Here is a 15698-nt window from a genome sequence, read left to right as displayed (position 1 = left end):
CTTGATTCAATCAGCGTCCTCCGACCAAGCCGTCAGAGATGTCCAACACACCATCTCTACTCTACATCACGGGTTCTCGGTGAACCGGGAAAAGAGTCAGCTAACATAGTCCACCTCCATATTGCATCTTGGTGCGCTGATAGACTCGGGTTGCCGGGTGTTCCTGTCTCCGGACCGCAGATGCAACCTCACAACCCGTGCATGGACTGCGAGAGTGAACCAGATGGCACCCATCGTGTCACTGTCTCAACTTATGGGACTTATGATTTTCTTGCATAAACATAGCTCCATAAGCACATCTGCATGCATGGAAACTGCAGTGGTTCCTCCTTCCCATCCAAAGGGCAGAGGTCAGCAACCCATGAAAGTAAAACAGTCCCTTCAGTGGTGGGAATCACGGGCAGTGATGAAAGGTTGTCTCTTCAGATAGCCAGGCAGGCTGGTAGTCACGACCGACGCAAGTCTCCAAAGATGGAGGGGTCACTTTCAGGAGCAAGTGACTCAAGGCAAGTGGTCACAGAGAGAGGCAGCACAGAGCATAAACTTGTTAGAGCTATGGGTGGCCAGGCTAGTCTTGCATCATTTTCGGAGGGACATTGTGGGCCGCCGTGTGTTGCTATTTACAGACAACATAGCAACGAAGGCCCACATAAACCGCCAGGGGGTACCAGGTCCAAGGTCCTCATGGCGGAAGCAGAGACACTAGGGAGGTGGGCCGAACATCATCTGGCCTCCCTATGAGCGGACCACATCTTGGGAGTGGACAATGTGAGGGCGGACTGGTTGAGCTGGACGACCATTGACAACACAAAATGGCGTCTTCATCCGGAAATCTTCCATCAGATCACGGTCAGGTTCAGCCTACCAGTGATCGATCTGTTCGCCAGTCGAGCCAACTCTCAACTCCCAAGGTTCTTCTCAAGGTACGCCACTCCGCAAGCGGAAGGGACCGATGCCCTGCGCTGCCGCTGGCCAAGAGGCCTTTTGTATGCCTTCCTGCCACTGCCTCTCCCGCAGGTAGTCCAGAAGATTCTGACAGAGGAAGCAGAGGTTCTCCTCGTTGCACCTCACTCGCCCAGATCCTGGTACGCGGACCTTGTCAGCCTCTCCATTTGCAGACCATGGAGGATACCTCAGGAACTACTCTCCCTCAGCCAGAGGGCCATAGTGCATCCTGATCCCAGCTGGCTCCAGTTGGCTGTCTGGCTCTTTAGGGGGAACTCCTGAGGAAAGACAATCTGTCTGACAAGATCATTCGTACCACACAAGCATCGCGTTGACCTTCCACGACTCGAATTTATGACGCCACCTGGGCCGCCTTTGCTACCTGGTGGTGGAATAATGACATAGTCGCGGTTTCAGCTACCGTTCCACAGCTGCTAGACTTCTTGCAGGAGGGGTTGGACAAGGGTTTTTCCCCCAACACCCTTCGCCGTCAAGTTGCTGCCATGTTCATTCTTCAGTGTCCCTGGGGCAACATCCTAAGGTGAAAAGCTTCCTAAAAGGGGCTTCCAACTTACATCCGCCTACTGTTCACAGGTTCCCCACATGGGACCTCCCCCTTATCCTCAGGGCCCTGACCAAGACTCCATTCGAGCCGATATGGTCCATTGGCCTTCGGCACCTGATCTTGAAAACCGTTTTTCTTATTGCTATTACATCGGCCAGGAGGGTGTTGGAGCTGGCAGCTCTCTCAATTTGTGAGGATTTGTGTATCTTTCATGCTGACCGTATCACCCTCTGTTTAGATCCGGCCTTTCTGCTGAAAATTAACTCATTGTTTCACAGAACTCAAGAAGTGGCACTCCCTAACTTCTTCCCTCACCCTCAGCATCCCAAGGAACGAACCTGGCACAAGCTAGACGTTCAGAGGATGGTTCACAAATACATCAAGAGGACGGAGGGGTTCCGCCGCTCTGAATCACTCTTCATTTCCTTTCAGCCAGGCGTCATGGGATGGAAAGTCTCCCCTTCTACAATCGGTCTCTGGCTGAGGGCTTGTATTAAGTTGGCCTACCTACAGCAGGGCAAGGCAGTACCACCTAGAATCACGGCTCATTTTATGAGAAGTGCTGCCACCACGGCTGCGTGGGCGATGCAGGCTCCTGTGGAGGAAATATGTAGGTCAGGCACATGGGCGTCTCCAACCATATTCATTAAACACTATCACATTGACTACTATGCCACAGCCGAGGCTTCCTTTGGGAGGAGGGTGTTATAATGGGTTGTAGCAACTCTGCGCACATTGGACGTTTCTGTTTGCCTCCTTGGGACTTCATAGCTTGGGTAGGTCACATGCTTGGACTCTCCAAGCAGTGCACAGGAGAATGACCGTTGGCTACCTGAACGGTCGTTCTCTGGGCACTGCGGGAGAGTCCATTACTCCCTCTACTAGATCACATCAGACTGTGTGGAGCAAAGACACTTTTAACAAGACTGGAAGAGATACCGTGCACACGTCCATCACAGACCAACACCTTCGTTTTTGAACTAGTCCTCAATGAGGAGGCGTGGCTAAGAAAATCAACTCAGTCCTTGGGTGAATAGACTGAATTTAACCCATGCTTTGACTCTCCTGCAGCGCCCAGAGAACGACCATTCAGGTAAGCCAATGGTCAATTACCGTTCCTCTGCTTTATCTCAATTCTGCTGAGCATTCTATGAAGGGACAAATGTGGGTCCAATCTTGGTTACCCAAAAAAGGGCTACCCAGTTGTGGAGTAAGATTCTTTGGACTTATGAAACCATAGCAAGATTAACTTGTACCAGAACGATAGAAAGAAAAAATGATGGAGAAAGAAAGCAACAGCTCATCTGAATCATAAATCATCCATCTTATATGGTGGAGACATAGGTATGGATGGCTGCCAATGGAACTGGATCCTGGTGTTTATTGATGACCTCACTGCTGATAAAAGTAGTAGGATGAATTCTGGGCTATATTGTGCTCTGATTCAGCCAAATGCTGCAAAACTGATAGGGCTATATATAAAACATATAGCAAAAGAAATCAAAGAACTGGGATGTTCCACATTAACCAAGTCAGTAACCTGATCATAACCCAATAGAGTATGCTGTCCACTTACTGAAGACAAGACTGAAGGCAAAAAGACCCACAAACAAGCAATAGCTGAAGGCAACTACAGTAAAGACATGGCAAAGCATCTCAAAGGAGACTTAGCATTTTGTTGTGTCTATGGTTCCAGGCTTCAATCAATGGCTGCAAAAGATTTTCATCCAAGTATTAAAAACAATCCTTACATTATATCTACTCTCAGGCTTAGATCACTACTTGAAAAAACAGCCCAGTGGGATCTAAATTGCATAGTGCTACTACTTCCTTCTGGGCAAATGTATACATTGTGAGCAGAATTGCTAAATTTATGGCTAAGGAAGTTGAGCTAAGAACCTGTTAATTTTGAACAGACGGGTATCCTGTAAAGATGCTCTTATTTATCTGAGGGTTGAGTCTTTACCACGTGTATTTTATTACTGTATTTTCTTTTATCCACTTTAGACCCTTTATTTTTATCTGGAACAAATCACCTATCATATCTAATAGTAAATAATCATTTCTGAAAGCAAAATATTCCATCAATCCCCCCTCCCCCATTTTGCAGATAGAACCCAATTTTCTGTGTTATGGTAAGAAGTGACTTAAGGAAATTACCATAAAGTATGCAAATTAATCCATAAATTGACTTGGGGAGCCAACTGTGTTAGCATAATGCAACATCTATTATTTATTAATGTGTGTTCCTTTTTCTTCTCCCTATTCAGTGGTAAGCACAATTTGGTGACCCAGTCCAAAGTACTGCACCAATTTGACTGTATTTATAAAGCAGTGAGAAAAGCAACCTCCTTAATACTGTATTGAACAAAGCCTAATTATAAACAATTTTCAACTTAACAGTAAGAAAGCCACAATGAAGCTGTTGTACAAATATTTTACTTAAAAAGCATATTGCTTTGGACCAAACTAGACATATGTACTGCTGCATGAATAATAGAATAAATTTTTAGGTCTTAGATTAAAATTATACATAATAGGACTACTGGCTGCTGTATAAAGGTAACTGCATTTTAGATAAACCAGTTTCCCAGAAGTTGTAATCTAAAAAGGCAGAACCCACTGACAAAGGGACTGTAAGATGCATCTACTTTGCCTTGTCGAGCAACAGAATGAGTCAGTAATTATTTCAAATCATGCTCAATGAGCATTTTCTTGCACTATATGATCGATAAATAAAGCTTTCCCTTAATTTTAGACACATCTGAATAGCAATGGCTTTTTAAAAACACTGGCAGGGTTCCACATTTTTCACCCCATTCAATAGAAGGAGTTTCTACTTCAACTGTAATTTTAAATGTAAGACTATGGAAAATCAAGTAGAGCTTCCTGAGTACATTCGTCTTCATAAAGGAAAAAACAAAGTCTAATTAATGGCTTCAGAGGTTAATTAGTTGCCTTTTATAAGAGCAGCCTTTTTCTTCTTCTTCTCTCCCTTTATTTCAAAAATAGCAAATACTCTTGAAGAAACGTGGATGGTGGCACTTTGGAGTTTCTGCTGAAAACTGAATAAATTTGAAGAATTGTCCGTATGATCTTCAATATGACCTTCCGACTCCTTTACCTCTTCTTCCTTGATTAGCAGAGGTCTCCCCAGGGAGTGTCCAAACAATTGGCAAACTTCTTGAGCTTTTTGCTGAGCACTTCTAACCGCAGAAACGCATACCTGCCTCCTGAAAAGAAAGAGCAGCAAGATTTAGTTAATCAGTTCTGATTTAAATTGCAGTTTTATGCTCGTCAAACTTGATGACATTTTTTTCAGATAAAGTGAAGCCTCGGGATACATAATAACTCACTTCAGTATCACATAACTGCATATCTAGGCACCTAATTACACGAACCTCCGCATAGTTACAAGTTTTTCCTTAATAGTATTTGTTTAAAAATTTGTTCTTTTCTGAATGAAAGCCAAAGTAATTTTTAGGAACCAAACTTGCCTTTTTCCTTACTTATTTCATTTTCTTTGTAAACTTATGATGGTTGTATAGTTGAGGGCAAGGCTATCTTACCACTGCTCTGCACACACAATCCTGGAGGTATGAAGAGGATATTAAAAAAATACTTCAAATATGTACAACCTCAAAAATGTATTGCTACTCCTTAATTTAGTTACATGCTACAATACTACAAAGCAATCTAGAGGTGGATTGATGAGTTGGGCCACTCCCCTTTTTTCAGCCCAACCTACCTCACAGGATTCTTGTGGGGAAAATAGGAGACAACATTATCCAACTTTCAATAGTACAAAAGAACAAAGATGGGTTATAAGAAGCATGACAATCGTAATAAAAATAATCTTACTTGTTGCAATATTGCTACTTATCCCTTATATCAGGGGTGTCCAAACTTGGGAACTTTAAGACTTGTGGACTTCAACTCCCAGAATTCCCCAGCCAGCTGGCTGGGGAATGCTCAGAGTTGAAGTCCACAAGTCTTAAAGTTCCCAAGTTTGGACACCCCTGCCTTATATTATTCTCTTCCTTAAATTAAGGCAGGAAGATTGGGGAGATGAAAAATGTGTCCAACTTGTCTGACTCCAATTCAGTATTTCACTCTGACATTCTGCAACATTTCCCAATCTCTCCCGCCTCCAAGACTTGACAGAAATACACATTACAGTAGTAACCTCCCATAGTAACTCCAGTCTTTTTATTAGTAAACATAGTGGTGATGGCATTCCTCTGCCATCTCTACGTGGAGATGCTGGTATGAACTGGAGGATCAGTTTTAGGTCTGACAACACTGGTCCAAAGGATAGCTATTAAAGCTGCAATCTCTACGTATTGCACAGTCAGTTCTCTTCAAGAAAACATTTTTACTTATGTAGTTTGGAAGACATATTCACAATGAAATAAGCAAGCCAGAAATATACGTACATCTTCTTGAGAAATGTATTGAGAAACTTACCGAAGGGCATCTACAGCCTCCATCGTATGGTAAAAGAGAGGTGAGCTGATGATAACTGATTTATCTAGTTTCTCAACAAGATGATTACATGTGTCTTGCATTTTCCCAAAATCAGTAAATATAATGCAAACCTGTAAATGAATATAAAAATGTAGAAGCCTTTTTTCAGTGGTTTAATTGCAGGATGACCAAAGTAAAAGATAGCGGTATATATGGATCTTTCCCAGCCTCTCACTTTTTTTAACTTACTCTATTATTTTATTTATTTATTATTATAAAGCTGGCTCACAATCTGCAAAGTAAACTGAGTATTGTGAATTAAAAATCAAGTACTGGCTAGGGTAGTATCTGAAAATACACAATTTTAAAGCATTTGTTAGTATCTACTAGTATTAGATTAGGACCAAAGTAATCTATCAGAGAGATATTCATTAGATAAGCCATAGTTTGAATAAAGGTATGCACTTTCAAATATGAATCTATGCTAGAGTTTAGCAACATATCTCTTCAACAGTGGTGTTTCTCTACTCACTTCATTACACTATTTGAAAATACTACTCATTCTTAATTGATTAAGATATGTAGAAGAGACATTTGTCCCAAGATACCACAGCAATTAATGACATATTTTCAGAATACTTCCATTAAGTTTTCCATTAAAATTCTAAATTAGCTTTAACATGATACAATGTTAAATGAAAAAGCAAATGAGTGAATTTAATAAAATTAAGAATGCATATGTAGATGGTTTTAAAAGTTTAGTCAAATCAAAACAAACATATTTAAGACTAATAGTTCTCTTATTTAAGATACTTGCCTCGGCTTCCATCTTATACGCATTGTCTATTCTACTGAAGTTTTTTGTCACAGTCACATCATTTTCCTTGGGGAGGAAAAATGATCATTTTAAGTCCACTACTTAAAAACAATGTTCTTTTAGGCACATTAAACAACAGAACAGAACAATGCATTTCAAAACAGTAAAAGTGAGTTGGAGCTGGAAGAGACTTACTAAAATTAACAGAGTTATACTAATAAGAATCAAGTCCAGGTCCAAACTTAACACCCTTTCTTAACCAATGTTTTAACTCATATTTTACCATGAAAACATGTAACCATGTATTTGAATCAAAAGTAAAAAAGTGTTTCAAAGTAGAAGTGTAAATCTTTTTCTGCAATTTCTTAAAGAAGTTGTGCCCCTTCCTGGAATCATGTAAAATTTTCTTTTTGCTTTGAAATTCAAAGGGCTAAACCAGTGGTGGTAAACCTGGTCCCTACTGCCCACTAGTGGGCGTTCCAGCTTTCATGGTGGGCGGTAGGGGTTTGCTGTAACTCTGCTTTATAAATTTTATAAAGTAAAGTTACTTTCCTACTTTATAAATCACCATTACTGTGGAACCAGTGGGCGGTTAGAAAATTTTACTACTAACAGAGATATAAAAGTGGGCGGTAGGTATAAAAAGGTTGACTACTCCTGGGCTAAACAATCCTAATAAGCATGACTGAGTGAACAATTTCCTAAAATACTTATGCTTTGAAAGACAGTATCAGAAATATCCTAAATTACCTGGTACCTGTAGATTCCTGATAATCTGCTAAAATGCCACTTGTAGGACAGAAATAAGGTTATTACTCATAGCATCACAAGCCAGTCAAAAGAAACATAATTATTCTCTATGGTTTTTTAAAACTCTATTAAGAACTGTGGTTAACATAAATGCAAATAAAAATACTGGCTAGTATCAATTGGCTGACTTTAGACTATCACTTTTTCAGCGCTAGAAAGAAGGCAATGGAAAAGCACCTCTGAAAATGTTGCCTAAAAATTTCATGAATTTGACTATGAAATGACTAGGAGTCCTGACTGACTTGAAGGCTACATATTTTTTTATTTTACTTGTGTGCTTTTTCCTTCAAAACTCTTTCCACAGTGTTGTATCTTATTTCTAGGTAGATTAGGTTTCATAACCATTACTAATCCAGAGGAACTGAGGAACTTTCACAACTGAGGGAGGTCTGAAAATGGATTGGAATTACATCCTTATAAACTCAGAAGAAATTATGACTTTTAGATCAGTAGTACATAACTCTGTTGCTAGTTGCCCAATGACACTCCTTCATGATGGCTAAGCAATATGTATTACCACAGGTACCTTATTTTTCGGAGTATAAGAAACACCAAGGTTTTGAAGAGGAAAAAAAAAAGTTTTTGCACTCTGCAAACCTCCCAAAAACGACCTTTTTTTTTTAAAGGCATGAACAGCCTTATGGAGGCTTATAGAGTGCTCCTGGGGGCTGGGGAGGGGAAATTGAGCAAAAAACGGCCCATTTTTTGCTCATTTCTGCCCTCCCCAGTCCCCAGGAGCACTCTGAAAGCCTCCTAAAGGCTATGCACGGCTATTTTGATGAAGAGGGTGGGGTTTTGGGAGGCAAAAATGCTGTATTCAGTGTATAAGATGCACCCAGATTTTCAGCCTCTTTTTTGAGGGAAAATCGCTCTTTAGTCCCTGGTGATTCTGAGTCAATGAACCTCCCTAAACTCAATCTACTTCACATCCTTGCTGCTGCAGTTAAAAATTGTTATGCTTCCTATGCTGCCATAGGCTCCTGAATGAAAAGCGAGTTTAAAATCAAAATAAGTTGAGATCAACTCCTGGTGACTGTAGCTAGGCAGCATTATAAAAATGATTTACGAGTGCCTACCTCTGGAATGGATTGGGGACTATCCAGATGATCCCTTTATCCAAGTTATTTCGATGCATACAGCACACCGAGACGCCCATTAGCATAAAGCATAGTTTAGCCTAATTCAGCCACTAGGCAGGACGGCTAGAGGTTCCCCATGCTAGATGTGTATGGAGGTTCTCAAGTCATCTAGGTCTTGTTTGTCCCGAAGGTGCTTTTTTCAAGAGGCAACTGGACTTTTCTTTGTTTTTCCTTGAACACGTTTTGCTTCTCATCCAAGAAGCTTCTTCAGCTCTTGGAAGAAGCTTCTTGGATGAGAAGCGAAATGTCCTCAAAGAAAAAAAAAACCCAGAAAGTTTAGCTGCCTCAAGAAAAAAGCACAGGTGGGTATGAAGCACAGAGGATGGTTTTTAGTGGATGGAGGCACCAAAATTCTCCAAAACATACTTAACCGGACTCCCTGGCTAAGACGCAGCTTCTCTGTGGGGGAACAGAGGAACTAAATTGATTGTTGGGAGCAATTATGCTGACTCTGTAAACTGCCCAGAGAGGGCTGTAAAAAGCACTGCGAAGCGATATATAAGTCTGCTATTTGCAGGGGTCCCCAAACTTGGCAACTTTAAGACTTGAGGACTTCAACTCCCAGAATTCTGGCTGGAGAATTCTGGGAGTTGAAGCCCACAAGTCTTAAAGTTGCCAAATTTGAAGACCTCTGTGCTGAAGCGACCAAAGATTTGAGCACGCTCGCAAAGGGCAGGAGACCTACTGCGGCTGCGCGGGCGAGGGGCTTTTTCTTTATCTCACCCACCGAGATGCCTCCGCGCTGCCGAACCGTCTGAGCGACGTAGTCGAGTCTGCGAGCGACGCTGCCCCGCGCTGCGCCGGCTTCCCCTTTCCTGCTTCTCAAATAAACCGTGACTTTGGCCCGATCGGGTCCGGCGCTGAGTTCCGCGCTGCCGCTCACGTGAACCTCCCTCCCAAACGGCCCTCCTTCGGCGGCTCTGGGCGGCTCGTCGTCTGCCGTGCCGGAGGCGACGGGCGGGGACACCAACTCAGCGAACACCCGAGCTGGAGAGAGCGGCGGCTGCGGCGGCATTTGGCTGGAAAAGGGAAAGGACCGTTAGGAGATCCTAGCAACGGAGGCGACGCCGCGAGCCCTCGCGCCTAAGGCCTGATGGTCCTTGTAGTTCTGACGGGAAAATCGCCTAGAGGCCACAGCCCCGCCCCGAATTGAAGAGGGGTGGCCTCTGCAGCGTCTTGTTTTATCATTCGCATAGTCTTAAACCGTATTCCGCCTGCCGCTTGTGTGGGGATGCCCTTGGCAGCTTATAAATCATGATTTATGACCTGGCGTGGTTACAAACGGCAGTGATGCCGTCAGAGAAACAGACTTTATTCGATAAAACATTGAGAATAATGATGTTTTGCTCAATAACTTTTTACTTTTTATTTTACTTTTTTATTTTTTATTTTATTTTTTATTTTACTTTTTTATTTTTGTTTTATTTTGCTTACTTTGTTGACCTCACCCCATTCCTAAGAGGTCTGTAAGGGGGTGTGCATAAGCACACCAGCGTGGCTAACATCCCTGTCCTATTGTCCCCATTTATTTGTCCCCATTTCCTGTGTTCTTCATCATGTTTATTCCTATTCCTGTTATCTTGTACATGAGTGACAAACTAAATAAATAAATTAAAAATTAAAAAAAACGTAATAAACTTATCAGGTTTAGGATGAGGACTGCAACCAGAAATGGCTATAAAAACTGCAGTGTGTTATGTTGATGGGACATTGCAATAGTCTTTAATTTATGACTGTAATTGACTCCAGAATTACAGGGGTAAATCATGGCATTCGCTAAGTAGGTCACGGGACCCCACCTGATTTTTATGAATTAAAAAAAAAGATTTACAAGCAAATTGCTTGGACTTCATTCAATTCGTATAGCTGCCCATCTACAAATCAATTGTTTGTATACATCATGTTTATGAGTCGCTAATTAACATCTGGGAGGTGGAGTTATGTTCCTGCATCTGTACAGAAAAATAATAAATGTGTAAATAAGCATTTGAGCCTTTCGTCTTCTGAAATTGAATGGGACCTTGAAGTCAGTCCTAAGGTTTTATATCTATTTCTGTGTTCGTGCTGCAGTCTTATTAGGCTGTTAGGGCATTAAAGCTAAACTAAATTACCCACTAGGTGAATCTCTGCTCAACTGCTGTCTTGGCTGCTTCTGGAGTGACAGAATTGTAAAGCCAGGGGAGGCTGTGGAATCCAACTTCTGCTTAGTGCAATAAGATGTGCTATGTCTGAATACATCTAGTGAAGGAAAAACCCCAACATCTGGGGAATTGATTGCACTATGAACTGCTCTTGACACTACACACCAAGAGACTATAGTACTGTATATCATTACAGAGAATTTGAAAGTATAAAGGGCTTCAAATCTGTTAAAATATTCTCCTATTATACAGGTGTTTACTGAAAGGGATTCAAAAAGACTACTTAAAAATAAATGTTTACATCTATTATAAAGGGTTGTCAGACTGCATAGCATAGCAGACCTAAGGAAACTTAGCATTCAATGCCTAGGTTAAATTGTGCTTAGATGTTGGTCTATGTAGCAAGACGCTCAGCCTTTATTTCTCTCTTTTTTCTTTTCTTTTTTTATTTACAAACATACAAAACACACACACACACACACACACACACACACACACACACACACAGAACTTAGACGTACACTACATTTACAGTACAAACGAACTTCCTGTTCTTTCTAATAGCAATTTCAAATCGATACAATTCTCCTTATGTTATTTCCCCTTCTAATATATTTCATTTGCATTTCACCATTTTTAACCCTCTTATTTTACTCATCTATATGCTATATTGGGTGATTACCTGTAATAAATTTAAACTCTCTTGAGTGCATATATATATGTTAATTCTCCTTAACTTCTATTTTTGGGTTTTATTGACTTCTTTCATTGATCCTTGTTTCTTTCCTCCATCGACCTATACCATTTTCCCCATATCTGATAATATTCTGTTTGTTCTTTTCCCTGGATTTCTTTTGTTAACTTGTCCATTTCGGCATAGTCCATAACCTTTCTTATTATTTTATCTTCGCTTGGTATCAATTTATTTTTCCATTTCTGAGTGAAGGCAATCCTCGCCGCTGTAATTATGTGTAAAATTAAATACTGAATTTCTTTTTTATATTTCGTTGTCATTCCTACTAAAAAAACTTCTGGTTTCCAATCAATTTTGACTCCTGTTATGATTACTCATAACCCCTCTCCTCCCAACAAACACTATATAAATTTCTCTTAAATTAATAATAACACATTGATAATTTTCTAAGCTAATTTAACATCTATAACTCTTAATATAAATTTCTCCTAGCCTAACAATGTTTCATTAGTCCCATCTTCTAATTTATTCATACATATATATTGCCCCATCCTCCACCCTAACCCTCCCCCACCTCCCACACAAACCCACCCCCCTGACTTCCGCTGTATACCACTCTAACAATTCCAAACATCCCATATACTATTTACTCTGATCATCTATCGGTCTAAACATTCTTACCTAAAGGCTAGATAATAACTCCTAGTCTGGTATTTATTCTGTATATAATCAATCCATTTTGCCCATTCCTGTGTGTAATCCTCCTGTTTCTGAGCTTTTAAGAAAGCTGAAATTTTTGCCATTTCAGCGAACCCCGCCACCTTCTGAATCCATTGATCAATTGTCGGCAAAAAGTCTTTTTTCCAATGTTGCGCAATCAACAACCTAGCTGCTGTAACCATATACAAGGCCAATTTTGTTTCCCCTTTGGTAAAATCCTTAACTATACCCAATAAAAACATTTGTGGAGTGAATTGTATTCTTTTCTTAAATACATTCTGCATAACCCACCATATTTTTATCCAAAAAGCTTTAACCTTGTTACAAGTCCACCATACATGAAAAAAGGTAGCATCTAGACACCCGCATCTCCAACATTTTGGTTGAACATTTGGGTACATGCATGATAATTTTTTAGGATCTAAATACCATCTGTAAAACATTTTATAGAAATTCTCCCTTAAATTCTGTGACTCTGTAAATTTAACATTCTGAACCCATATTTTTTCCCACGTTTCCAACATAACCACTTCACCAAAATTCTGAGCCCATTTAATCATACAATCCTTAACCAATTCACTTTCTGAGTCTCTTTCTAACAGTACATTATATATTCTTTTAACTTGTTTTGGACCAGTCTCTTTTATCTGCTTAATCAGTTCCACTTCTTTATCCATAAAACCGACCCTGCGATCTTCTGCCCATCTCTTCTGAAGCTGTATGTAATGTAACCAATTTAAATTAATTCCTTCTTCCAACAGCTGTTCCAAAGTTTTTAACTTCCATTCGCCCCCATCAGCAATAAGCACATCTTTATATAAACAACCCCCGAGTGACTTAATATTCATAATCCCCATGGTGTCTGCAAGATCCAACCAAAGCGGTATTTTATAATCCCAATTGGGCCGGTGCTTCTTCCATATTCTCATCAAGGCACTACGGAGAACATGGTTGTTGAACACTTTATCCACCCTGTCTTCATAAAAAAGATATGCATGCCATCCCAGAACAAGATCATGGCCTTCTATATGGCCTTCTATATTCAGCAATTCCATTTTTGTTTTCCCGAACCAATCTGCTACATGCGTTAATACCGCAGCTTCATAATACAGTCGAAGGTTTGGGAGTCTGAGGCCGCCTCTTTCACGTGTATCTTGCATAATCTTCATCTTTACTCTCGGTTTTTTCTCCTTCCAAACAAATTTATTTAATGTTGTTTGCCAATTTAACAAGGTTTTATCTGACTTAAGCATCGGAATCATCTGGAATAGAAAGATAAATCTATGTAGAATGTTCGTTTTAATTGCTGAGATCCTTCCAAGCAAAGACAATTGTAACTTTTTCCACGCTTCAAGATCTTTCTGTATCTTTTGCCACAACACTTCATAGTTATTTGAGAAAACTTTTGTGTTTGATTCTGAAATTTGTATTCCTAAATATTTAACTTTAGAAACTATTTCAAAACCTGCTAAACTTACAAGTCTCTTTCTTTGAGTCTCTGTCATGTTTTTAACCATCATTTTCGTTTTGTTTTGATTTAGTCTAAACCCAGACACCATGCCAAATTCTATTATGATATTTTTCATCTGGATTATTGATTTCAAAGGATGTGAAAGGGTAACAACCAGATCATCGGCGAATGCTCTAGTTCTGTATTCCTTTTGCCTGATAGCTATGCCATCTAAGGATTTTGAGTCCCGAATTGCGTTCAACAAGACTTCCAAAGTTAAAATAAATAACAATGGGGATAATGGGCAACCTTGTCTTGTGCCTTTTTGTATCTCGAAAGTTGTTGACAAATTTCCATTAATAATAAGTTGTGCATTTTGTTGCTGATAAATTGCTCCAATCGCCTGCCGCAATCGTGGTCCCATATCCATCTTTTCCAAAGTCTTGGTTAGAAAGTTCCAATTCACTCGATCGAAGGCCTTCTCTGCATCCAAGAAAACCAGCACTGCAGAGATCTGCTTATTCTTATCAAGATAGTCAATTAAATCTATGAGTTGCCTTACATTCTCCTTCATATGTCTGCCTTCAATAAATCCTGCTTGATCATGATGAATAATCTCTTGAATAACCGTCATCAATCTGTTGGCTAGTACCTTAGCAAATATTTTATAATCTGTGTTCAGAAGAGATATCGGCCTGTAATCCTCTGGTTTCTTAGGGCCCTCTTTATCTTTAGGTATCAATGAGATAAAAGCCGCTTTCCATGAGGGAGGTATTTTACCTCCTTGTTGTATATTACAAAATAGTTGTGTAAGATATTCAATCATTTCCAGTTGTAAAGTTTTATAATACATTGCAGTCAAACCATCAGTCCCTGGAGCCTTAGCTAATTTAAGTTGATTTATAACTAAAGTGATCTCATCAGCGGTTATAAGACGTTCCAAATTTGCCTTTTGAAGCACAGAAATTTTTGCAACCCTTTTTCCTTCCAAAAAATCATCTATTAACTTGTTCTGTATATTATCCTGTACATATAGCTTAGTATAATAGTCCACAAATGATTTTTTAATCAACTCTTGTTGATATACCATCTTCCCTCGAAACTCAATTTTATCAATAATTCTGTCATTCATATTCCTTCTCAAAGTATATGCTAACCATCTACCAGGTTTATTAGCGTTGGCAAAGGTGTTATGTTTAGCAAATTGCAAATTGGTTGCTGTTTGTTCTGCTATAAGCATCTGAAATTGATCTTTCAACAGCTTTAGCGCCATCTGGAGCGCCTGGTCATTCGGGTTTATTATAAGCAGCTGTTCTTTGCGTTTTATTTCATCTTCCAATTCCATTCTCCTTTTCTGTCTAATTTGTTTATGTTTAAAGTTCATATGTATCAGGACCCCACGCATATAAGCTTTACTTGCATCCCAAACTATTTCAATGGGAGTGCCCTTATTCATATTAAAACTGAAAAATTCCTTCATGTGTTTTTTAAGTTCATCAACATTTTTTTCATATCTAAATAAATTTTCATTTACTCTCCAAGACCTTCTTGGCCTCATCCCTAATTCAATTTGTAACCACACCGGACTATGATCGCTAAGTGTCCTGGCGAAAATCTTGGATTTCTTGGCTTTAGGAATTAGATCCGGTGTTAACAAAAAGAAATCAATCCTTGAAAAGGATTTATGTCTATCTGAATAGAAAGAAAAATCCATCTCATTTAGATGTTGCGTCCTCCAAACATCTTTTAATTTCAAATCGTCTTGTAAATCAAAAAAAGCCTTGGTAATTTGGTAGTGAATTTCGTCTTTGTACTCTTGTCTATCTTTGGAGAAATCACTCCATTCCAATCTCCCATTATTAGAATACTCTTAAAGTTCCAGTCTAAAATTTTTTAAATGGAGCATCTCATAAAAACTTTCTTGGCGTTGGTTAGGAGCATATATTCCTA

General features: G+C 39.8%; 1 protein-coding gene across 2 annotated transcripts; it reads right to left on the bottom strand.

Moving 5' to 3' along the window:
• Nucleotides 1–3933: 3933 nt before the first annotated feature.
• Nucleotides 3934–9857, bottom strand: IRAK1BP1 (interleukin 1 receptor associated kinase 1 binding protein 1). Of its 2 annotated transcripts, none has more exons than XM_081945153.1 (4): nucleotides 9429–9857; nucleotides 6795–6860; nucleotides 5978–6108; nucleotides 3934–4743 (listed from the first exon to the last, which is right to left on the bottom strand). In XM_081945153.1, the coding sequence occupies exons 1-4, from the start codon at nucleotides 9756–9758 to the stop codon at nucleotides 4461–4463; spliced, it is 810 nt and encodes a 269-aa protein (XP_081801279.1). In that variant the 5' UTR covers nucleotides 9759–9857; the 3' UTR covers nucleotides 3934–4460. The 2 variants fall into 2 exon arrangements, with proteins under 2 accessions (XP_081801279.1, XP_081801280.1); XM_081945154.1 differs by having other exon boundaries at nucleotides 9471–9852.
• Between the last annotated feature and the right edge of the window lie 5841 nt (nucleotides 9858–15698).

The sequence above is a fragment of the Natrix helvetica genome, assembly GCF_964273705.1.
Source record: "Natrix helvetica genome assembly, chromosome: 2".
Lineage (NCBI taxonomy): Eukaryota > Metazoa > Chordata > Lepidosauria > Squamata > Natricidae > Natrix > Natrix helvetica.
The sequence above is the reverse complement of the archived record's forward strand: the minus strand, read 5'-3'. Positions and strand labels throughout refer to the sequence as shown.